This window comes from Meleagris gallopavo, chromosome 1 (assembly GCF_905368555.1).
Source record: "Meleagris gallopavo chromosome 1, MGAL_WU_HG_1.1, whole genome shotgun sequence".
Lineage (NCBI taxonomy): Eukaryota > Metazoa > Chordata > Aves > Galliformes > Phasianidae > Meleagris > Meleagris gallopavo.
The window spans coordinates 49,014,450-49,039,601 of record NC_139404.1 but is presented as its reverse complement, the minus strand read 5'-3'; the positions used below and the strand labels follow the sequence as shown (position 1 = coordinate 49,039,601).

Here is a 25,152-nt window from a genome sequence, read left to right as displayed (position 1 = left end):
GGCACGCTGGGATATGTAGTCCTGCGGAGGGGGGCATTCCCGATGTGCCCCGCGTGGGGGCACCCTGCGGGGCCTGGATCTAGGATTGAGCTTCCCTCTGCTGCGGTAGAGCTATTTGCTAGAGCAAATTCTCAGCAACAAAACGCTGTCTTTCGATATAGTCACAACTACTAGCTGTCTGTTCTCACCAGCAAGGAACAAGAGCCTGCATGCCACACTCATAACAATCTGCACCCATTTGCTGAAAGGCACCACCCACCGCCTCACTGTGCTCACTGTGCTCACATCTGTTTGGTCTCCATCAATATCCAGCAAGCATCAGTGAATGTTAACGGATGCAATTTTTTTGCATGGAGGAATTCAGTGTCACACCTTTGCTTCATACACACTTCCATGCCAGGCGCCATTTTGTCAGGCTACCCCTCTGCTGCCATCTGTCGCACAGCAGCAAAGTGTAACAGGATATTGGTGGGAAGGTTCAACTTCTACTGTCCCACTGCCATCGTGCACCTTTCATGTCATAAGCCAACATCATAAAATAAAGAGGCATTACTTTCACAACCGCCACTGTATGAGCAAGAAATGTGGCACTTGTCATTAATTCATCACAGCCTAAAGCAATAAACAGGATTGTATCAAATATATCCAATTCTTTCCTCTTTCTCCCAAATATTGGCTAAGCCAAAGGATTGGAGATAAAACCTTTAATTGTGGCTGCAGGCGTAGTGCAGTGAATTGTGCTGTGCCATTGCAGCATAGGTTAATAAATTAATTCTCCTTACAAGTATAGTTTTACAGGTCAAAGTCAGTTTTATGACACTGCCGTATTTTGCAGTAGAGATTTGCAGCATTTTGACTCTACTGAATACAAGACCTGTGTAACCATGTTTCCAAATTATGAGAATTTTCATAGAATCACAAGAGAATCATAGCATTGTTTGAGGTGGAAGGGACCCTTAAAGGCCATCTAGTCCAATTCCCCCACAGTGAACAGGGACACCTACAGCTAGAGCAGGGTGCTCAAAGCCCCTCCAGCCTCACACTGAATGTCTCCAAGGATGGGTATCCACAACCTCTCCAGGCAGCCTGTTCCAGTGCTTCATGTCTCTTACATAAGCAGCCTTTTCCTCATTCCTAGTCCAAATCTCCTCTCTTTCTGCTTGAAACTATTTCCCCTTGTCCTACCACAACAGACCCTACTAAATAGTCTGTCCCCTCCTTTCTTATAGTCCCCCTTAAGATACTGAAAGGCCCCTAATCTTCAATTAACCCCTGAGGAAAGGCATTATTTCATGAGCAGGACAGCACTTACTTTATGTCCCTCATGGGGCAGCTCTTAGTATTACAGACGAAGGAAATTGGTGCTGGGTGAAGTGACATTCAATGCAGAAACTCAATCTTGAAAAATAATGTTGTATAAACTGTCCCGTATAAAAATATAGTGTTTTTTCCAGGATACTCCTGATTGTGAATTGTTTAGTTCCTCTTTCTCCTTGGCTTTTCCTAAGTGCTCTTGTTCCTCTCATCCAGCTGCTTTTATCCTTCCTTTCAGACACTGAGCTCTGACAGAATGGTTGGAGGCATCCTGGGCTCTGTGACTCGCTCAGTGCCCCATCTCTGGAAGTGTTCAAGTAAGAGGTAATGAATCTGCTGAACAGGTAGCAAAAATAAACATTGTCCTATCTCTGAATCAGAGTAGTCTTTGGGTTGTATTGGACAACATAATGAATATCTTAAAAAAAAAAAAAAAAAAAGTTGATTGTTATTAAATATTGTGAAGAGAGTCGGACAATGTCCTCCAACATCATATGGTACATTATACAATTCACAGTCTATATTTTGTAAATTATCAGCTTATTGTGTTGACAGGACTGCCGGCAGCCAATCCTACTCTCTATCAAGTATTTCCTTCTCTGATTAAAACATTCTGAATACTAAGGAGTTTTAATACGTTTTGGATGATACCTTCTACCCACACCTGAATATTACCTGAGATGCTTTTCTGCATGTCACTGAGTGACACTGTTTTGGGTCATGGTAAATAGAGGAGTAAGGCACTGAGTAGTAAACATGTCCCTGATTACATGTGAAAAAGGGGGATAATTTAAACTGGTGTCAGTCTGGAAATTATGACCTGATGAGAGACAGAAGTCTTTGGGGAGTGGAGAACCCATCCTACCAGGGAGGCTAGATTGGGAGCCAAGCATAATGCTCATTTCAGAGGGATATTTGAAGTTAATGGCATTGTAGCTGGCGGGGAGGGATGAAACCTTTATCTGAGATGATCTGTGTACCTCCATGTTAACATCCTTTTCCCATGATGTGGGGTGTTGTGGCTGTGTAGTTCATTTTCCAGAAACACTGACGGATTTGAGATGAGAACAAACCAAGCATTTAATTCCAAAAAGATTTTATTTAATTCCAAAAGATTTTTATGTGCATGTAAGTTACATATATGTATTTTGTATAACATGCAACAGTATATAATGCAATAGTATTAATATTTTATATATACACACAGTATTTTCATTTCCACAGGAAGGTTCATGTTTGTAGATCTTATTTTCAGGGAAGCCGTCAGCAGTGTGGGATGCAGTAAGTGCATTCCAGACTGAATAAATCATTAACAACGTTGTATTAAAATCAAGAACAGAGCTTCAAATATTTCAGTGCTTTATCATTATTATTTTAAGCCTAATTCGACTTAAAGAATCTCAATACCGTCCAAGAGGGAAAGCTGCATGTAGGCTGTGGGAAGCGGTAGCCTCTAGGGCCCAGAGGATATGCGGGAGGCATTTTCTCTGCTGGTGCGGCTGCGAGCGAGCAGAGCGAGAGACCTGGAAATGAAAGTAAAGAGCTCAGGAGGCACATGGAGGGAGCTGCAGGGGCAGCCGATCCACAAGCAGAATGCTCCCTCCTATAATTAAATAGCACTTACTGTTATTATTACTTATAGTAATAATACGTTAATAATACCTCTAGTAATATAATACCATTTATCGAGGAAAGTTATACGTAGCGTGGGGGGGAGAACCCGAAGAGAGGTGAGTCCTTTATGATTATTTTATTATTATTATTAAACCGAATGGCTATGTGTGTGTATGTGTGTATGTAGACAGGGGGTGGACTTGTGAAACGAGAAAATCTGGACATCACTTCATTAAAAAGTAAAGGTTTTTAATGCTGACTGCATAGATGCAATGTTGTGTAATTGGAAAAAAAAAAAAAAGTGGGGGAAAATGATACTGGCAATATTCGGAAGCTAACCCCCCGCTTCTGCCAAAAAATGTGGGGCTTGCAAAAAAATAATTGTCAGAGATCCTAATCCCACCCCCCGGAAAAAATGTGATGGTAGTCTGAAAGTGAATAGCGAGGGGAAAAGCCCCTGGGTTTGTATTAAGAACTTGGGGCTCATTGTGTTCGTGGCTCGTAGCTTTCAGGGCTGCGTTTGGGGCTGTATTGGGGTTGCAGCTCTCCCTCCTGCTTGGTATAAGCACCGCTGAGCAGTGGAGAAGCTCAGCTGGAACAGCTTCCCAAATGCACCTTCCTTAGGGCTTGTAAAGTTGAGAAGGTTCTGCTTTTGTATTTGTTTATTTTTTGTATTTAATTCTTAATGTTTTAAGCAGCTTCCGGGTAGCACGAGAGGTTATTTTTTATTTTATTTTATTTTATTTTCCCTTTTTCGTAGAGTCTCTCCCCCTCCCCCCGGACTCCTGGAGATGCGTGGTTTCTATTGAAGCGGAGAGGGGGATGGGGAAGGAGGAAGAGTATGTTTGGGCTTCTTTTCCGTTTTCCGGGAAACCTGGCTATTTTCCCCCGGCAGCACCGAGAGTGAGGTGATGCCCGGGTGCGGGCACCTGGTGGAGCCCCGCGGGGCTCGGAAGGCATCGCCGGCCCCACGCAGCCCCTGCCGGCGGAGGTGGTGCTTCCGCCCGCGGTGGCCGCTACGCGAGGCCGGGGATCGGCGGCCTAGTGCTGAGGGTGGGGGAGGAGAGCGGGAGCCGTGAAATCGGACCCGACGTTTACATTTTAAAATGAGGCAGGGGAGGACGAGCTGGGCGGGCAGGAGACCTGAGTGAGTGGTTGAGGGGCTGGCAGTGTAATTCCACTGCCCAAGCTGTGCTGCTGGGGCAAGAGGAAGGTGGCTTGCAGTAAACAGTGGGTGGGAGTCCCGAGGGAGCCAAAAGGGGGTGATGAGGACCTGGGTGCTCTATTGATGCTTTGCCCTGGGGAAACATCTGATGGCTGCTTTTATTTTCAGCTGGGGCTAGTTTCACATTCACTGGAGACTGGACAGGGTCATCATTCCTTGCTGGATGGGGTAAAGTTCTATGAGCAGTGGCTGAGGAACTGGCATTGTTCAATCTGGAGAAGAGGAGGTTCAAAGGAGATCTTATCACTCTCTAGAACAACCTGAAAGGTTGTAGCGAGGTGAGGTCAGCCTCTTCTCCCAAGTAACTGCAATAGGATGAGAGTTAATGGCCTCAAGTTGTGCCGGGGAGGTTCAAGTTGGATATTAGGAAGGATTTCTTCTCAGAAAGAGTGATGCTGCCCTGGAACAGGCTGCTCAGGGAGGTGGTGGAGTCACCATCCCTGGAGGTGTTCAAGAAACATATGGTTGTGGTAATTAGGGATGCAGTTTAGTGGGTAATATTGAAGGCAGGCATATGGTTGGACTAAATGATCTTAGAGGTCTATTCCAACCTCAGTGATTCTATTATTCTATCCTGAAAATTGTTGTTTGTGAGAAGGGTTCTCAGAATCACAGAATAGCCAGAAAGTTGGAAGGGACCTCAAGGATCATGAATCTCCAACCCTCCTGCCACATGCAGGGCCACCCAAATTCCCCATTTAATACTAGACTTATATAGACTAATACTAGACGTATATAGACTAAGTGTTCAGACTTAGGGAGCAGCCTCAGGTAACAAACTGGAGCCCTTATTTGTGGTGGGCTTGACCTGTTTTACTTCACCACCATGGTGGCCAGATTACAGCCAAAGTCTTCATGCTTGCAGGTTAGCAAATCCTGCATGGAGGAGAGCACACAGCCAGTGGCCGAGCTCCTGTCTGAGCTCTACAACCTGCCACTTGCATTTCAGTGTGCTCATTTCTGGCTGAAATGTTGCAGTCCCAGAAGTCAGACAGATATGAACTCATTGCTATTGCAGAAATATATTGTGAAAAACTTAGTGCAAATTCAGCTTTGTCAGGGCTCTGGATAAGGTAAATTAAAGGATTTCCATTTATCTCATATTCTCTCATTGAGTGAATCTACCTGGTTTGTGACTGAGTCACTGTGTTTTCTGGGTTGTGCTTCCTTCTGAAAGCAAGAAAACCATTGTGCCAATCTGCACTTTTTATTTCTGTCTGACAAATAGTTTGTAACTCATTGACAAACCATGAATAAATTTCTCTCCAGATGCTGGACCAGAGAGGATGAACATTTCAACTGAAATGATAAGAGCTTTTTGGTGGTGATATAAATATCCTGGATTCTAATTCTGGTAGTGATTTGAGCAGACAAGTCTGGACAGATAGATTTGGGGGGAAAAAAGGACATTCAGGCACACTGCTCGATGAAATGTTTTGCACTGTGTTTCTAAAAATATTTACGTGACCGAGAAAACAAAAGCTAAGCAGGCTCTGTGCTTAAAATTAATTATGCATCAACTATGGTGTGGTGTGCAGCAGAACCAAAGCATTGTGTGTGTCAGTGGCTGACTGTGCTCTGGGGTTACAGACATAATGAGTGTGCAGTTTGGCATAAGGTTAGAGTGGGACATGATGGTGAAGAGGTTGGAGTGTCCAAGAAGAGACTGAGTTTGCCAGGAATGCAACTGGGGGAGTCTGAAAGGAAAGAGGAGTCTGCAGTGGCCATGGATCATGCTAGAGGGAAGAAGAGAACACGTGCTGCTATGGAGTCAGATCAAAAAGGAAAGACATCGTTCCTGAGAGAGATAAAATAGGTTGTTAGGGCAGCGGCATGTGGTGTGCATTTTGAGGGTATTGCCATGAGAAGATGAGTCTTATGTGTGAAATTATGACATAAATGTGAAGATGTGAAGGAGTGCTAGCAGAGGAGGCTGATTACCAACCTGTAAGGCAAGAGGAATGTGGGGCAGCACCAGAGCGCAATACTGTAGAGGGGCAATTGAACCTGTGGTCTGTGTCTAAAGAAGGCAATGAAGAGTCTTGCATTGGGAAGCACTAGCTGTAGAAGACGAGGCTTGGACTGCCGAGAGGAAACTGTGTGCAGGGTACAGAAGTTTTTTTTATGAGAGTTTTGTATCAAGGATCAAATCTTCAACAGGGTATTGTGGGATGTAAAGATGATCAAGCCATCTAAGTGAAGCAAGGGTGGAAAGAGGTATGCTGGATCTGATGGCCATGAGGAGATTAAAAAGGGGAACTCCAGGATGCAAGAGGAGTTGGGTAACTGGGAAAGAGATGTTTTAGAGCCTTTTCTTGCAGGCCTTTGGCCCCACCCCACCTTTTCATCAGCAGTGTTTGAATGCCACTCTGTGGACAAGCAGCAGTGACTAGTTCTGGTTGTAACACATGCCAATATCTTGCTGTGGAAGATGTTCAGCAGTGGATCAGAGTAGCCATCAGAAGTGGTACTGATCTTCTCTTCCTTGCTCCTTGCTGTAGTATTTTGAGAAAAGGGCTGAGCTCAGTAGCAGAGCATGCTGTATATATCAGAAGCTTTTTAAGGTGATGTATCAGTTGTGTGAATATACACAACTGTGAAGATGTGCCACAGTGTTTTTGGAGTGCAGCCATTGACTTTGTGATGAACAGCCAGTGTTCCACTTCCCACAGTCACCAATAATCTCCCTTTCCATCAGGTCTGTGGGCCACAACTTTCCTTCTGTTCTTTTTGTTATCTCCAGTGTGGCTTGTGTTGAGGAGCAGCAAGAGCAAGGCTTCTCCAAGGAGGACAAGCCTGACTTTTTTCCCCAGCTCTCACTGCTGTCTGTGTGCACATAGCTCCTACTTCTCCTCGTCTTGTCTGTTCTCTCTTCTGTCTTTTCAGTTTTGTGTAAGGAGAAATACTGAATGAGATGACTGTCTTATTTTCTACCATTCAAACCTGTCTGCTTGTAGCTTCTGTGTTCATATTAACCTCGCAGTCTCCTTGTTAAATTTCTCTCTTCCTGATTGCTCATTATCCAGGTTATTTATAAACCATTCCAGGCCTTCTGGTGGTGGTGTGCTGAGGTCTACCAGCTCTTCTCCATTGCTTCTGTTAAAAGCCTTTATAGAGACACTGATCATCACTCACCTTGTCTGCTGGCATTCTGGCTTTCCCCTGCTTGCTGTGCTGCCCATCCCATTCCACATACAGCTGCTTAAAATCTGCCTGCTGTTTGGACCAGATTGCTCTCATATTTAATGTCTGATGACTTACAAACAACACTGTATCACTGTCAAGCCCTTGCTTACTTCTGCTGCCTTTGCTTCTTGGTCTTTATCTCATCTCTATCTTTTTTTGCCTAACTGTCCTTCCTGGTAAAGGGCAAGTATCAGCCATTCTGCACTTTGCATAGTGCAGAGCATAATCGATAAGGGCTTGCTTAGCTGCCAGGATTGATTTTCATGTACCTTAAAGGTTCCTTCACAGTATTCTGGGCTGATCGTGCTGCAGGTACTGTAAGATACGTTAGATTGCTAAAGACATCTGTAATATGAAAGGGAGCCAGGTGGTAATGCTCTCCAAGAAAAATGACTTTTGTTTTTATCCTAATCTTTTCAGAGGCAATCCCAAGCTGTGGATGCATGTTGTCTTCAGTTCCATCTCATTTCAGTGTTTTTGAGCTTGCTATCTATGTGTGCATGCCTATGGGAAAACGTTCCCGAGTCCTCCTGAGGCCACAATTCAAAGCACTGCAGAATGGGGGGGTCCCCTCTCCCTGAAGCATCCTGGAGTCCTGTTCCTGCTCCCAACGAGCATTCCCAAGTCTCCGCTGCACTTGTGCACTTGTCAACTGATTTGCAGCACAAAATATCCATTGCTGAGATCCCTTACTGTCTTTTTATGTGTACCACAGCAAGAAATTCCACCTCCTTCCCAGTGCCTCACTGTGATATGATTCCAGATCCCCACATAAATTACTTGTTTGGTATGCAAGGATGTTGTAAACCAGTTTAAGTCTGGCCCAGTAGTCAGAAATGCTTATCATGGAAGGGTCCATGTACAGATTCTTGAAATCTCTGCCAATGCGGGGGAAGTGTTTATTTTTTCCCCCTTTCCTAGAAGGCAGTCATGATTGCAGTTGGTTCCCATTGCTTTGTTTATTGGCAGTCTAAGCAGCGAGCTCAAATTGAAGCATTTCCTCTTTGCCTGTGTATCCTGGCAGTGGCATGTGAGAAAAAGCAGATACTGGGTAACGAGCTGCTCGCTGTCCTTTGTCTGCAGTGTGGATAAATCATGGGCTTCAGTGTTCTGTGCGTTTGGGTTGGTACATTTTGTTAGTAGTAAGTTGAAGTGCACACAAAATACTGTGCTGCTTAACTGCCAGCAAGACCTGTAATGACTCATTTCTTTTTTTTTTTTTCTTTATTCTTCTGCAGCGATTGTAATGGAGAGACAGAAGAGAAAACAAGAAATAGAGAAAGGACTTCAATTAATTCAGTAAGTGGACAACCTCATGTTTCCTGTGGCTTGGGAGGTGGTTATCTTTGTATCAAGGGTTGTAAGAATCAAGTTCTTTCTATTCACTTTTCTTAGGAAGACAGTATTCCTAGTACGTAGGTGAGGAAAGGAGGGTAAATGCCAGGTGCCTTGTACACTGCTGTTACCAGAAAGAGATGACCTGGGCTCTGTTGCAGTTGCCAGCTTGGTCATTGCCTCCAGTCACTCTTCTGCAAATATTTTTTGGCTGCCTAGAGCTTGTGGCGATTTCCTGTGTGGTAGCTACAAGTTCAAGCACTTCCTTATGAAGTGTGGTTGTGCTTTTCCCGCCAGTGGTTGAGTTGGCAAAAGCCTCAAGGTCCAAGTTGCATGATGAGTAGGGAAGAAATAAGATTAGAATAAGATTTATTTTCTCAAGGTGTGCCTTGAATCCTGCAGTTATTATGAAATCTGTCCATCCACAGTAGAGAAAAAAGGCAACTCTTCCAAGTTATATACTAATATCCCTTGGCATGGCCATTGTATTTTTACCCCAGTTTGATATTATGTGAGTCTGGTAACCAGTCTCAGACAGAAAGTTGTAAGGTTTGTTTCAGTAATGATTATAAAAATGTTTAAGGTTCCCATAAATGAAATAGTTTAGAAATACAGGATGTTTTCTGTGTTTCTTGAACGTGTCTTGAACTGTGAACAAGCCATACATTGGCTTGTTATGGGGTAGTCCAACTTTATAAGCAGTGTGAATGTTTCTTACAAAGCCATTACATTTCCTGTGGCTAATTTTAAGGATTTATTGATTATTCTCTGATCAGTAAGGCCATATATACGGTGCTGTATTTCAAAGGTGAGGAGGGACATGAAGATTGCTAAGGATTTCTTGAAAACTTTATGTTGTCTCCAGGAGAAATAATATGTGTGGAGCAAACAGGTGCTCTGATTTGAAGAACAGAGCCTTTTGCCTATGTCTCGGGGCTGTTGTGGGGCAGGTGTGGCCCACACAAGCATGGCCAGTTCTAGGGCACAGTCTGGCAGTCTTGGCCAAGGCAGCAAGAATTGAATGGCTTCTTGCACCTCCATTGTTTTCTCCTTTCATTGTGTTTGTGGTGTAGTCCTAAAGGCATGTGGCTGAGATAACAGTGAGGAAAGTGATTGCATTTATCATTGTCTTTTCTGTGACTGCAAAAAGGATTTGAGGAGGTCTTGAAGTGACCAATCTGCTGCCTCTCATCAGGGCTAGGTGCATTTATGCTCCCATTTTCCATGACAACCACTCGTAAGATTTTCTCAGAAGTGTTTTTTTATAGGTGGCTGTCTGAAGGCATGTGACAAAATATCACGTATGCACAGAAAATAGCTGAGAATAAGATTCTTCTTGTCTCAAATACCTTTGGGACCTGATCATCTCTTGACATCACTGTGTCCATCACTGAGCATAATGTTCCCTAATTGTGTTCTCTTCACCCCAGCTGTTCTTTTAAGTGAAAAACATTCAGTAAATCACTGAGATAATCAAAACAGGACCAATAAGATGGTTTTCTTCATCAGACAAAAGCGAGATTTTACATGGATGCCTGAATCATAAACACTTTCTCTTCTTTTTTTTTTTCAGATCTACATTACCCTTAAGCCAAGAAGATTATGAGGTAATTACAAAGTGTTTTTTTTCTGAAGTTGGGAACCCTTAGGTTAACAAGATTTGTTGTGTTGCACAGCCATTAGTTTACAAACAAGAAGTAGAGAGCAAGAGTAGAGCGTAGGGATGGTCTGTCACAGTTTGTCTAAAATGTAAAGCTTTAAGAATTCTGGCAAGGAAAACTTTCAGTCGAAGGAGAAAACTTGAGGGATCAAGAAAGGAGAAGATTTGACTGGATTATTCTTCTCCACCAAAAGACTCATGCTTTATAGGAGAGTGGGGATGTGGGAGAATTGTGGTGGGCAGACAGGTTGCTGAAACATGGGAAGGAATGGGAAATTGGAAAACTGCTTCTGTTTCTGTGTATCCATTTCAGTCTGTTTGCTCTGTTCCTGCTGTCCAGGCTGTCTTGCAGAAGCTGGTGAGAAACTTGTTTGCAGAGGGCAATGATTTGTTTCGAGAGAAGGATTTCAAGCTGTCGCTGGTACAGTATGTAGAAGGGCTGAATGTGGCAGATTATGCAGCCTCTGATGAGGTGACCATCCCAAAGGAACTCCTGTGCAAGCTGCACGTCAACCGAGCTGCCTGCTACTTTGCCATGGTGAGTGCCTTCCCAAGGCATCCCGAGGAGTCAAAGAGGACAGCTGGATTGCTTTGGGTGTCATGCAGTTGGAAAACATGTCAGGAGGGCATTCAGCCCCCAGCACTGAAGGAAATGGTGACATACAGAGAACTTTGATACCTCCTCACTATCACACTGTGTCTTGCAAAGCCAGAGGAATGATGTAAAGGAGTGGGGTCCCCCTTTTGTTGGCCAGTCCTAAAGTACTAAGAAGGCAGTTCAGGTCCATGTTGTTGAGGAGTTAATGCACTCTGGAAATGCAGTTGTAAAGAGCCAGTGCCTTCCTGTACTGACTCTGAATATTGCTCTGGAAGTTTGCCTGCCTCCCCACCTCTGTGAGACTGGAAGACAGTGAGAAGACTTTGAATCAAGGCAGAGCATTCAGAACGCATATGGAAAATGATTCTGAAATAATCAGGCTCTAAAAAGCTATGCTCTTCCATTTTCTTCAGGAATGCAATAGCCTTCCTTTATGGCACAACTCTGAAGCAGGTCCATCCTGTTCATAACGAGGCTGAGTTCTATGAAAAAAGTTAACAGGCACTCACGTAATTAAAGACTGTCAAACATAACATGTCCACAGTAGAAGGGGAAGCAATATAAGGTTGTTCAAACAACCCAAATCGTGCTGTTCACTAACTTTAAAGTGTTCTGTGTTTCACCAGAATTTACAAAATGCGATGAGTGCATTTCCAACTGCCTTTTTCATGCTTTTGCATTTCTGCTGAGGGATATAACACATGGATTCACACAGAGAAGGCCTTGTCTGCTGTGCTGACTTTTGGTGGTTTCTTCCATGCAGGGATTGTACGAGAAGGCTCTGGAAGACAGTGAAAAGGCTTTAGGTCTTGACAAGGAGAACATCCGAGCGCTCTTCCGCAAGGCTCGCTCTTTAAATGAACTTGGAAGGCACAAAGAAGCGTATGAGTGTAACAGCCGTTGTCTGCTGTCCCTCCCTCATGTAAGTTTTTGACATACAGCTTATCTTGATTTCTGGGGCTACACCACGTTTCTCGTCCATCACTTAATATTTAGCTTGAGGCCTGAGGAGGAAGGAAAGTTGGCTATACTCGGAGGCATGCTTATGTCCACGAATCTTCTCTCTCTCTCAACTCAGGGAGGATCTTTGAATGCTTGTGTTTCTTCAGTCCAAATCACCATCTGCACACAGTACCAGCCAGAGACACTGGCTAATGGCAGAAGGTTTGCTGGCCTATTCACAAAGAGCAAAAAGTTGCCCTAACAGAAGGTGAACTAAGGCCATGAAGATGCTTTAATTAGCCCTTTTTATATGCCTGAGGAGAGTGACTGTGAGCATGGCATAAATGCAAACTGGAGCCCTGTAGGGAAACATACATGTTTTTCCTGTTTTAGATAAAAATGTCTGATGTTTTAGTTAATAATTGCTAAGGCAAGCTGATAAAGTGTTTTTGTTTCTGAGGGATATGTGGAGGGGTCCTTGATGAACACGTTATGTTCACAGGTGTGTAAATTTTTTACTTCAGAGGGGACTATTTGCATATACTAGGCCCTATCTATTTTCTTAGCAATGCTTTTATTGAGCTTTCTTTTAGGCCAGATATTGAACAAGTAAGCAGACTCTGATTACATCCCAGTGAGTTCTGGTCATCTTTGCTAAATTTAGTTCTGATCCATCTAAGTAATGCTGTTAGGAAAAAAAAGGCAACTACCTCAGTAGAAGTTATTTTTTTTCCCTATTAGAATTACAGAAGCAATTTTGTAAAGCAAAGCCATGTTAGCAGTTCGTTGCCTCTTTTGTATTCAGTTTACTTGACTTGACAGAACAAGGTGACCAAAACACACTGAAAGTATTATGTTAGGGGAGTTTTAAAGACCTATTTCTTAAAGCCTTTTGTAAACAAAACTGCCTAATACATCTGTTCATGTAAAACTGTATGTGGCTGTATCTCACAATGTAGTTCAGCCACTTTAATATGTGGCTGAAATATTAAAGGTCATGGTGGTCTACAGACATTTTATTTAACTTTTCTGGGTCAGGATAGCTCAACTTTACAAATTCATTATCAAGACATCTGCATTCCTGGCTCTGAACAATTCAGTCTGGTAAATTAAAGTATGCCATTGCCTTATTATCTGATTAACAGAAATCATAAGCCTTCTCCGCATCAAAGTCAAATCAGACTATCCATCATCTCAGTGCTGTTTCAACTACACCAGTTGCTGGGCCTCTGGAACAATGAGGTGCTTGTGTTACAGCTTGTGTTGCTGTAACAGCTGAGAAGCAGATCGTATATTAAAACTTACAGTGATGAAGAAGTGCCTCTCAGTTGACTCACTGTCTAGCAGAGTTAGCTTAACCAAGTGCAGACATTCAGTGCTGATAGTTTGCAGAGATTCCCAGCATGGTGAGGCTGATGCTTCTCTGTGGTCTGCTTTTAGGATGGCACAAAGGGTGGTTTTTTAGGATGTTAAAAGAGATCATTTTGCATGCCCTTATTGAGCATCCCCTTGCTTAGGTGGGAGGCAGTAAGCACCTGAGAGTGGCTAAGGAAAAGGGAGGCTAAAGAAAAATTCTCAGAGTGACAAAGAGTAAGCTCCCAGTCCCAAACCTCAGGCCTGCTTGTTAAAAATTAACTCATGCTGTTGGGAAATGAAAGCAGCCTAGAGAAAAATATTCTTGATCTTGTCCAAGCATCAGAGAGATGTATTAGAGTCGTGATGGCATGTGGAATTGTGTAGGATGAGCCTGGTAGGTATTGTTGTGAGATCAATGAAAAGAAATGGTGCAGGAGGTGTCAGAAGACACCTGCAAGAGTGTTTAGAAAGGCAGAAGAACCAGAGACAAAGAGCATCGAAAACATGATTAGGGTAAAATATTAAAAAAATATTAAAAAATATTTAAAAAGGCAGAGTGATGGTTATGTCAGACAGATCTGAGAGTTGGAAGGCATGGAGTAAGGGGAGGCAACCATAATAACTGACAAAGAGATCTCTGGAGAGTATGGGGACAGTTTCAGGAGAGGAGGATACATCCTGAAGAGATATAAGATGGAGAGAGAGAGAGGACATGGGTAAATTGGATTTTTTCTTCACTGACCTCAGACCAAACCAGTGTTGAGGATGTGGGGAAAGAAGTTCAGTCAAAAGGTGGCATTTCAGATTGAGGGAAAAAGTTACTGATTTACTGATGCAGTGGGATGGAAGACCCACAGGCTAGTGAGGGGCTGAAGGGGAAAAAAGTGAACCTGCAGAGAGAAGGAAATTGGGAAGATCAGAGTTATGTGGTAAGCAGAGAGAAAAGAGCAAGCTTCAGGGTTATAGATGAGGGGCATAAGATACCATTAAGGAGGAATACTGCAATAGATTGGGCAAGCATGTTGTTTTCCTTTGAAGAAACTGTTAAAGTATGTCAGCATTTTTGCCAGCGGGAAAAGGGAGGAAAGCACAAGGAGGGAGCTGCTGATGATAAATAAGTTAAGAGGTCTGTGGCAGGTTAGTCCAGGCAGAACTGGAGAGAATGGAGCAGCCTCAGTACCTCAGCAGGAATGACAGGAACATTCTGGTCTGCGTGGCCTCTGCTAGGGTTGCTCTGCTATCTACAAGTGAGGCTTTTTGGCACGGCCGTGCAGACAGCTGCATTCCTGTTTGTTTTGTCCGCCACAAAGACACAAAGCTGAAAGTGTCCTTCCAATGCTTTTGTCCCCAGGATGAGAGTGTCACGCAGCTGGGACAGGAGCTTGCACAGAAGCTGGGACTGAGGGTTCGAAAAGCGTATAAAAGGCCTCAGGTATGACTTTTTTATTTTCTTTATTTTCTTTTTTTCCTAAAGACTATCCTTCAGCTCTTTCAGATTTACTTCTGCAAAAGTGGTAGGTGCTGCTTTGCAGCTATAGACACAGGTATATTACCCTGCGATCCACCCAGCAGGCCACTGGCTCCCCTCCTTATCCTGCCTCTCTGACTCACCTTTGCCTTTGTCCATTTCTGACCCCGCTGCTGCCCTGGGTCTTCTCCAGGATGTTCCCTGTATCTCCAGCAAAGTCAGACTGGTGCTGCAGGAAAAAGCTCTAATGTGTAGGAGCCTGCACCTTCATGAAGAGAGGGACATGTGGCCTCACCCCAAAGGAGATTTTGCATCACAGTCCTTCCCCTGTAACAGGAACGTGGCTGATACACATCTGGTCAGATGCTAGGAAAGAAGGCAGCAAAAATTAAGCTGTTGGTCCAGTTAATGGACCCCAGTGGCTGGATCTGTTACCTGGCTTTAAAAGAAAGTGCTGTACTACAGTGTACTGTGTAGGTATAGAAATGTATACTCTGGGATGGAGCTAGAGGGCGTTAGGCCACTGCTGGCCCTCTTGGATAAATCTGCTTTGGTCATGTGAAATCATGGGGTGCATTTTCAGGAGTAAGCATCTCTAGCTTGTGTCACTGAATGTTCACAGGATGACTGTCAGTGTGCTTCCCTGAGCCAGCTCTGCCCAGCATCCTCAGCCCCCTGCACCCCAGTGTGTTGGACACCTCCAGGGAACCTTTACAGTATTTGGTGACGTGGTTCCTGGGCATTCAATCTGCAGAGAGCTTTTGGGAAAAGTGTGTCTCTGATGTCATGTTCCACTCAGTGACAAAACTCATGTGATTGATCCCCCCAAAACCCCTCAATGCTGTAGTAACTCTCAGCACTCTGAAATGATTCTGTCTCGAAGAAAAGGAAGTTTTATTTGGAAATACTTCTTGTAACTGCTCACTGCGTTCATTGGCCCAGCCACATTTTTGCTGTTGTCACATTAGTGAACTCTGGGCTTAAACCACTCTGATGTGTTGGAAAAACAAAGACCATAAAAGACAAAATGCTTTTTATTGCTTGATGTGTAGGGATTGATATTTTGATAAGACCTTGCTATCTTTTGTGTTGATTTACAACTTTCATTCCAGTGCTGTAATGCCTTCCCAAAGCAGTAATGTTTTAATGAAAAGGCAAAAAAGTTTGTTTTTTAGGATTAATGTTAGCTTCCTGATCATGCATTGTATGTTAGGTGTTTAGTAAACACTGAGGTGACACTGAGGTGTCCATAATAAATATGTGGCCCTGCCAGCGTTCGTAAAACTACCTTTATGTCACAGAGTTATGCTTTTGGGGTGGCTTTTATTTCTAGACAGTGCCTAAAAGAAAAACTCTATCCTACTCCAGCTTTGCCAATTTTACAAGTGTTTGTGGGCTGTCTCTGTTCTAAGACATCTCTCTTCTTGTAGCAGGAATTGGAAACATTCTCTCTACTCAGTAACGGCACGTCCATCAATTTGTCAAATCAGGTACAGTTGGCATCCTTTAGTTATTAATGTTGATGGATTGCTACTGGAATATTTCTGAGCTTTATTTACATACGCATTGATAGCTGTCTTTTAGAATTTAAATGTACTAATTAGTGTATTCCCCTTTGTCGTGGTTTAATTCCACTGGCAGCTAAGCATCTGCAGCTCTTCTCTCACTCCTTCTACCAGTAGGGTCAGGAGGAGAACTGGAAAAAAGGGTGAAACTCGTGGACTGAGACAGATAATATAATAGAACAGAAAAAGGAAGGGAAAATAATAATAATAGTAGTGATAAAAGAATATAAAAAGCAAGTGATGCATGATGCAATTACTCACCACTGAGTGATGCTCAGCCTGTCCCAAAGCAGCTGCAGCCCCTCATGTCACCTTCTCCAGGTGGTGATATCCCTTTGGCCAGTTTGTGTCCTCTCCTGGTTCTGTCCCATGCCAGCTGCTTCTTACTGGTGGGGCAGTACAAGAAGCTGAAAAGTCTTTGATTAGTGCAAGCACTGCTTGGCAACCAGTGGAACATCAGTGTGCTATCAACATTATTTTCATCCTAAATCTAAAACACAACGCTATAGCAAGCTACTAAGAAGGAAATTAACACTGTCCCAGCCAAAACCAGGACAACCTTATAAGGAATATTGTTAAGGAAATTTATTTCTTTGAAATATTTCTAGTGAAAGCATTTTTACTGTCAGCAGATCAGTGGCAATGGTTATTTTTCTTGGGTATTGTGAATGGTTGTCTTCTTTTGTATTTTAAATAAGTTCCAGTTTTCAAGTTTTTACATAGTTAGGATTACACTAAGTAAAAATCAGGAAATGCGGATGCTGAGGAAAGACAGGAGGTCAAATCAAGCAGTGTAGTTTTGTTGTCCAGAACTGAGCAAGGTACATACACAGTTTGTGTATTCTTTGTATTGTCCTTTGACCTGGGAGATCCTTGAGCAGAGCTCTGCACAAATATTGAACCAAAATATAAGAAATTGCTGAGTTCTTTGTTCCACCACTGGCTAACAAAAGCCTTGATGTTTTTGCAGGCTGTCTGGTACTTCACATTACTCCTTAAAGCAAGCAAACTATAAAACCATAACAATTGACATTTTGTTTGACAAGGTGGGATACTAAAGAACCAGTTTACCTGCCAATGTGTAGAGACTTGCCTTCACATCTTTCTCGGAGAGCAAGTCAGTTTTCTTATATAGTTGTGCCTAGTTTTTCATTTGTAAATCTTGAAAAAATTGAAATATTGCAAAGACCAGAAGGTTGTGTAAACTGTTGGAGTAGATGCAGTATCTAGAAAGCAATGCTTTTCTTGTGCCTTTGTAAATTTAAACTGAAAGCACGCATACTTGCATCTGTTTATGTTACTGTAAAATATGGGGCTTATTTTATTCTTTGCCTGAAGCTTTGTGTCAGCAGTTGTCTTTGTGGAAACCTTTTCCTGTTTTGAGTTTGCTGTAAAAGTTTGTGGTTATTAGATTGCAAAGTGAACTAAGAGAAGGAACATTGTGTCAGACCAGGCTAATCAGATCTCTCTGCACAGGGCTGACTGACTGGTTTGTCCTGGGACTTGGGACACAGTATTCTTTCTCACCCACACAGGAAAAAACCCAATTCTATATACAGATTTGCTCACGTGGTTGGGCATTATGCAGAGTTGGTATTCCTTTGCAGCAACAAGGCTTGTCCACTGCTAGAGGTGAAAGTGCAGAGGTTTTGGATGAATGCACTCTTAAAATTTTGTGGTTTTGCTGTTTTTGCACTTGCAATAAAGGAAAGTAAAGAGCCTGATGCGTTTAGGAGTAGTAAAAGGTCTCCTCTGTGAATTGAGAATATCTTTTTCAAAGATTAATTTCTGGTGATAATTTCTCTGTTCTTTCCTTTGCCCTCTGCAGACCACTTCCAATGGTTTGGGGTCGATTGATGACATTGAAACAGGTAAAGATATTTCTCTTCTCTGATTTTTGTGGTGTCAGCGTGGTACCTGACCAGGCTGGCAGGCCTGAGAGGTTTGTGGTCTGCGTTTGTATGTCTCTGTGTGCTCCTGACTTTATACCTAGGAGGAAGAAAAAATGATGGGAAGCAGGAGCATATGGGATTAAGTTAACTAGTTTCCCCTCATATCTTCCATATTTGCAGTCAGTTATTGAGGCACTGTCATGAAGGGCAAAAGAGGCTGAGCAGTTATTTGCCTGTTAGTACCTCCTACAGAAAAGCTTCTTGTGCTTCTTGTCCAGGCCCAGCGAGGGACATCTCCAGGAATCAGAAGGGCTGATGTACACAGCTTCCTCCAGTTCTGCTTTCTTAACCTTGAGCTTGGCACAGCTTCTGAGATTCTTCTGTTACTCCCAGACAAAACAGTCTAGATAAAGTTAAGGTTGTAGGCAACTGTCTGTGCTCCAAGCATGTGTTGTCCTCCGGGACACTGAGATGGAGGAGTTCAAAATAAGGGGGTTGGGAGGGACCCAGGGAGAGCCTTGTGCTGCCTTAGGCACAGAGGAGGAGCAGAGTGAGGGCCACAGGTTTGCTTTTCTCATGCTGAGAATCAAGTGACCTTAACTCTTTCCCTGTAGGAAGGCTGGCTGTGTGCTTTGCCCTTTGTTGTGTGCTGGCATTTTAATCTCGCTTCTGAGCGTGTCAGTCTCTGTTCCTTTGAAAAGTAGCTGCAGCGGTAAGTGAGCAGGCTTAACACTGCAGATAGCTATCGCTCTTTTTATAGAAAGACACTAATTTCATAATCAGGGTGCTCTGATTATTTTGGAAAACATGTTAGTTCCCTGTTGAATTCTGGTTCAGTAACAGAATGCTGCGTGCAGGCGTGAGACCCAGTTCCTCAAAACAAGGAGAGTTTTTCAGTTATTTGCTGTCCTGAGATGAGCTGGGCTCTTACTGCAGAGTGAAGGGTGGCTGCATCCAGGAGCCTCTTTGTCTCGTCAGGGCTTGGTGCAGAAGCAGCATGCCAGCTTTGTTGCAGCTCAGGCAGAGAGAACATTTTCTGCTAGATCTTTTCAAAATCACTGAAATGATGTGTTTTCCGTTGCCCTGAGATTGGCGTGCCGTTAGGAGAGCTGTGAGTGCCAGGTGCCTCGAGTGAAACCCACAGGGCTGTTAGGGGGTTTTGTTGATGTTATTTTTGATGTTATTTTGGGGTGTTTTTCTGTTTTTTTTTTTTTTGTTTTTTGTTTTTTTGGGGGGAGGGGTATTGGTTTTTTTGAGATGCAAACTCCTGACAGCCCTCCTTCCTTGAAGTCAACTGATTGACTCAGCCCTGTCCTGCATATGTCATGGCTCAGATATGGCTCAGTATTGCCTTTGGCCAACTGATGCATGGAGGAGCAACTGCTTTTTGGAATGCAGAGTGAGAAACGGGGCTCTTAAAAGAACTCTACTCACCTCTCTGGGACATGCAATGTCCAGGGAAGCTCCCAAGTGGGGAACATATTCTGCTAGTTTTGGAAGAAGCTCGGGAAAAGGAATGGACAAGACCCTCAATGAACTCATAATAATACATGCAGCTTAGTGGCGTTGGAGCAGTGGCACAGGAAGGCAGGGTGTACATGTGATCTGTTCATCAAGGAAGGCTTATGTTTTTTTGTTTTTTAAAGTTGGGGCAAATGTTAAAGTGGGTACAGGGGGTGCATGAGCTTTCTAGGCAGAGAGTAGATATGGACATGGTGATTGGTGAGGAAATTCAGCGGATGGGAGTGTTGTGGGGAAAGGAGGGGTAAGGGAAGAGAGAGGATGGAATGGAATGGGAGTGAGGAGCCGGAAGGAGGAAAGCGTTTGGGTAGTCAGAGAGAGAGGAGCAGACATTTTTTCTGCTTGAAGGTAGTGGGATCTCTTGGTTCCTTGCTCTTATTCCCATTAACCCATACCAATCTGTGGGACATCCCTTATCTTTCTCTGCCTTTTGATCGTATATTCAGTTTTTCAGGGTTTGGAGTCTGTTAGGCCATATGAGGGCATTTCTCTCTGTTTCCCAATCTGACTGAGAACCAGAGGGCCTTATTCATTCCTTGGAGAAGGTCTGAACTTGTAAATCCCTTGAGGCTGTATCATTGTGAACCCTTTTACTCCCCCCTGCACGTATCCCTGGCCCCTACGGCATGTCCTGAACTTCTTGTTGGCCTTCGCAGGGATCTTGACAGTACTCCAGATTAAAACATCTGAAAAATGGGAAGGGACAAGCTGTCCCTTTGTGCTGAGGGAAATCTGGCTGCACTACCAGTGATGAGGCCAGCACCAAAGGGAAGCTGAATGGCTGGCTCCCAAGCATGGCTGGAGGGTCTGCACCAAAGGGAACTGAGCTGAGAGAATCCTTCGTAAAGGAAGCATGGGGTTGGAGCCAGGCCTGATCTGAGGAACAGCTTTTCCTGTGTAACCAAGGGCATTTACAGCCTTCCTTTGAACCACTCCACTGCCTGTGGTGGCTGAGTCCAGCTGCAGCGCTGAAAAAGTGCATTGGAGCCCATCAAGTACATGTGTTCTCCTTTAATTGCATGAATGAGTTTTGTGGAGAGGGACCAGTATCTTGCTATTCCCTCCCAGCCATTCCTTTGTCATTGCTTGGCCTCTGGTGCTTTGTACAGCGACCTCAGCTGCTGTCCTCCTGCTCACAACTCTAGAAGGAAAGGTAGCAGCAGGCAGGGGTGGGATCTTGTAGGATCAAGATTTGCACTTCAGAAACTTGTCAAGTTTCTTTCCTTCCTTATCAGTCCTTCTAATGAAAGCTGTTGTCACTCCCTCCAAACTTTCCCTTGCTTATAGCTTTGGACCACCATAGGTACAGTGCAGCCACTGCTGTATGGATGGAGGTGGCAGCACCTTTTTCTGATTTCTTTTCTTTTATTCCAGGACATCTGCACAGGGGCAGAATTAAGGTAGTTTGGGTGTTTGGTTTGAGAGCTGCAAATGTAATACTTCATTTCCTGAATTTCTAACATTTGAACATTTTTTTAACCTTTAATTTTTTTATTTTTATTTTTTTCTGGAGAATATAATGCTCTTCTGTAAAGAATATGTGCTTGTAACCTTAACTTCACTTAACAGAGGTTTATTTTGCATGATGGGAACACATTACCTTTTCAGTAGTGTACCAGAGCAGTAAGGAAACCTTAGGAAAAATCCCTGCCTCTCTCCTGCCCCAACCCTTATTCACACAAGTTTCTAAGGGGATGTTTGGTGCTGAGGTGTTGGGGAGAGTGTGAGGAGCATCCTCCCCCCTACAGACATCAGGAAGCAATACAAGAGCAGGGAATTTTCTTGAGTAAAGGCAGATGAGTGAGTCTGATAGGACTTTAAGGGGCACATTTTTAACACAATGTGATGTGAGCTTCTGATCTCTGGCTTGTCCCAGCAGGACCCTGTGGTTTTATCTTTTGCCATCCAGGATGCCTGAAGGTTTAGAGAGTTTGTGTGAATAAGCAGACCTTCAGCTGGGGTGTCAGAGTTCCAAGGAGCAGAGAAGGCAGTGGTCTCTGCCAAGTGCCTTAGTGAGGAACATTAAAGAAAACACCAGGTGGTGGTTTCTACAGGAATCAGATTATGTGCCCTTGGCCTTCTGTCCTGGACACAGCAAATTCAGTAGCTGATCAGCCAGCGGCTTTGTGGTGTTCTGGTTACTGCTTGACACACCCTGGCAGCCAGTCTGTGCACTGGCCTGTAGGGCATATTTCAGCAATCAGTGAGCCATTGGAGAGTGAGAGCAAATATCAAAGAGTAAGAGCAGACTAGAGCCCCTCCTCTCTGAAAACAGGACATACTTGGTGTTTGTGATTTGACGTATTGGTTTTGCCAGGCTGTGCTCTGCTTGCACCCACCTGGGTGACTGACTGTCTCTGTTTCTTCTCCATCTCAGACTGCTCTATGGACCTGCAGTGCCTGCCAGCTCCTGTGGCCACCTCCATCCCCGTGAGCGAGGGGCTGTCCCCTTTGCACTCAGATTCAGATGCAAAGGGCCTGCCTAGCTCGCTCCCTGCTGCCAGCTTGCTCCCATCTCCAGAGTCCGTGTCTCTGCCAGTGCCTGACAATGTGGAGGACTTCACAGATGGGGACATAATTGGGGAAGAACTGGACTCCCTCCTGGATTCCCTCGCTGAGGGTTCACCGTACCCTCTAGTAAGAGTGGACATTGCATAATTCCCTTGCCGCTTCATCCAAATAGATCCTTAGAGCCTACAGATATGTGTACTGCTTCTCTTTCTGTCACTCCTCCCTCCTAGCTCTTCCTCTAGCAAAACTCATTCATTCTTTTGCTTATTTCTGCGATTGGCTTCTGAATATCTAAAGAGTTCATCTCTAAGCCTGCTTTGCTGTGTGCAGCTTCATGAAGTTGACCCTCAGTGGCTTCCCCCAACCACCATCTTCTCCCTGGCCTCTCGTGTCTGTGGATTTGAATCAGGCCTGAGGGTAGACATGAGTGAGTTGAAGCATGTGCAATAGATGTATTCTACGCAGTGATGTGCTGGCTGCATTCAGCCAGAGCTCTTTGTACAGGTCTCCGTGTTGTAGAAACAATTGCAATTAATGCTTATGTTGGATTTTAGTTGCCAGTAGTGCAGATGTTATGTGAGTCAGCTTTGATTTGGAAGCAATATAACCACATTCGGGCAGGAAGGAACTTGAGGCAAAAAGCTCTGCTGAGAGGCACCAAGAGTCATGGTCATTACCCCAACCTTGGTGCTGTGTGTATTCAGCTGTGCTGTGTCTCGACCTGAACTGGTGCAGGTGCCCAATGCAGGGCTCTGCCTTGTGGGCTGACGAGCTCTGGTGCCCCAGAACCCCCTCAGGGACCTCAACCCAGACTGTGTGTGTTGCAGACAGGTGGGCAGCTCTGTGGGAGGTCTGCAGGCAGATGGAGCTGCTGGGTGTCCCTCTGCTTTAGATAATGCAGCACATGCTTGAGTGGGAGTCTGTTGGCTCTGTGTTCAGTCACTCCCTTCTCCTTGTTTCTAATACACTGCTTATCCTCTCCCTTCTCAATCTCCAAAGTCTTTGGTCCAGGGCACCATTCCCACCAACCTGCCAACAGAGATGCCCCAGCTGATCCCTGTGTTTCCAGGGGGAACTCCACTGCTTCCCCCAGTTGTGACAGCTAGCATCCCTGTCTCAAGCCCGCTGCCACCTGCCTCCTTTGGCCTGGTGATGGATCCCACCAAACAGCTGTCCTCCTCCTCTGTCTTGGATGCCTTCGAGCCCCCACCCGGGGGAAGTGGTGGCTCCACCTTAGATTCCCTGGATTCCCTGGACCTGCTCCCCTACACAGACTCACGTCTCGATGCCCTGGATTCCTTTGGGACAAGCAGAGGGTCGCTGGATGCCTTGGACTCCTTTGCCATTGGTAGGTGTGGGGCCAACAGGGTTCTGTTCTTCTTTATCTGTGCTTGCCATGACTGTTTCCTTCAGTGCTGAGGTCTGTCCTTTATCTGTCTTTGCCAGTGCTTCAGAACGGGAATGCAAATGTAGAAGAGGGCAGGGAATTGTTTTGAGCAGAGCAGCTGGATATGTCTAGCTCAGGAGTCATAAGGAGGGCTGTAGGTGTGTGATCCCAGATAACTAGTATGTGCATGCTAAGAAATCTCAGAAGAGAAAGGAACACAGGATGTTTAATGAAGAGGAGTGAGGTCTAATTATGGCTTGGTATCCAGGATACCTCCCTTGGTACAATTTACTTGACTATAAAGTGTTTCCTCCACCTTCCCTAGTGACTGTTGTACATTTGGGGCCAAATGAGCAAAATCCTGGTGGCTGTTTTAAATGAGATAGGACCTTTTTGCACTGGACTAAATGGTAAAGGCCAAGGTGGGTGCTTCCATCTCTGGATTCGGAACAGTAAGCATCCCATTGCCTTGAGTACTGAACTCTCATGTCATAAGGAGCCAAACTGTGGAGATCAGTGGGCAAAAAGCAAGTTTCCACCTGTCCCATGAGGGATGACAGGCTTCTTCTTCAGGCTGTCTGCTGTATTGCAGTATATTTTGGTTAGCAAAAATATTTTCTGAAGAACAGAGATTGGCCAGTCAGCACTTCAACACACTGATTTACCTAAGGATTGGACTGCCTCAGAGCTGCCACTTTAAAAGTGTTAGAGCTCAGTGGCACAGAGTTGAGTTCAGTATAGTTTTGGGGACACAAAGGCCTTTCCTGGAGCTTTTCCAAGACTTACATGTGGGATTTGAATATGAAATGTTATGAATAAAGCAAAGTGATTTTGCTGGCATGTGTTTGTCTTTCTGTGAGCAGAACTACCTCTGAAAGTGAAATGTTTTTGTTTTTTGTCCCTTCTTTGACCCAGAAGAAACCAGCCCTCAGGAACTGCGACATCCACCTGGCAACCAAAAACCATCCCCCGTGGTGAGTGAGCCGCTCCCCCATGCTGATGTCCCAAGGTGCTCTGGAGCCAAGGTAGTAGTGACTTGGGTGAAGTAGGTAATTTGGGCCCCTCTTTTTAACCTGCCCCAGTGAGCATTTCCTCCCACCTTATGACAAGGCAGGGAAGGATTTTCCCGGAGTCAGGAGGAAGACATTTGTTCTGCCTTCATTTTTATCCACAGTTCTGCATATTGCCAAAGTAAACATGGTGTGACCTAGGTTGTAGGATCAGCAGGGGATCAAGGAGGCCAGTGTGCTAATGTATCTTGCAGCCTCTTAACTATGGATCAGAGTAATCCAGGCTTTCTTAAGACTAGTGTAGTTCTTTACTCCTCTTTTCCCCGTCAGCTTTTTCAGGTTGCTCTGTTCCTATCCCATGTCTCCAGTCCTGGGGGAAAAGGATGTCGATGATTAGCAAGTTTGGAATGCAAATTGTTCTTCTTAGATTCCTGTTCACCTGCTGTGCCTGTTACATAGCTGTAGAACAAAATCTTTGTCCTCAGATTAATTCCCAAAGACTTACTGATAAGTGGTTCCTTTTTTTTTTTCCAGGTAGCAGTGGGGTTGATTTGAGAGTTGGTTGTAA

General features: G+C 44.3%; 1 protein-coding gene and 1 long non-coding RNA gene across 16 annotated transcripts in view; one reads left to right on the top strand and one right to left on the bottom strand.

Annotated features, from left to right (window-relative positions):
• Nucleotides 1-2,894: 2,894 nt before the first annotated feature.
• The window catches only part of ZC3H7B (zinc finger CCCH-type containing 7B), a 44,641-nt gene continuing 22,383 nt past the window's right edge, over nucleotides 2,895-25,152 (top strand). For 2 of the 15 annotated variants that reach the window (XM_085225678.1, XM_085225762.1), the window contains exons 1-11: nucleotides 2,895-3,044; nucleotides 8,578-8,638; nucleotides 10,248-10,281; nucleotides 10,648-10,872; nucleotides 11,696-11,854; nucleotides 14,582-14,662; nucleotides 16,129-16,188; nucleotides 18,092-18,134; nucleotides 22,054-22,313; nucleotides 23,187-23,535; nucleotides 24,490-24,602. In XM_085225678.1, the coding sequence (XP_085081804.1) occupies nucleotides 8,586-8,638; nucleotides 10,248-10,281; nucleotides 10,648-10,872; nucleotides 11,696-11,854; nucleotides 14,582-14,662; nucleotides 16,129-16,188; nucleotides 18,092-18,134; nucleotides 22,054-22,313; nucleotides 23,187-23,535; nucleotides 24,490-24,602 (1,377 nt within the window). In that variant the 5' untranslated portion in view covers nucleotides 2,895-3,044; nucleotides 8,578-8,585. Of the gene's footprint in view, nucleotides 3,045-4,296; nucleotides 4,432-8,577; nucleotides 8,639-10,247; nucleotides 10,282-10,647; nucleotides 10,873-11,695; nucleotides 11,855-14,373; nucleotides 14,478-14,581; nucleotides 14,663-16,128; nucleotides 16,189-18,091; nucleotides 18,135-22,053; nucleotides 22,314-23,186; nucleotides 23,536-24,489; nucleotides 24,603-25,152 lie in introns of those variants that run through there. The other 13 variants (XM_010710530.4, XM_010710492.4, XM_010710486.4 and 10 more) reach the window with 13 other exon arrangements.
• On the bottom strand, nucleotides 10,145-17,673 carry LOC146545303 (uncharacterized). Its single transcript, XR_014883772.1, has 3 exons — nucleotides 17,335-17,673; nucleotides 16,525-16,670; nucleotides 10,145-15,064 (listed from the first exon to the last, which is right to left on the bottom strand). It is a non-coding gene; the product is annotated as an uncharacterized LOC146545303 (long non-coding RNA).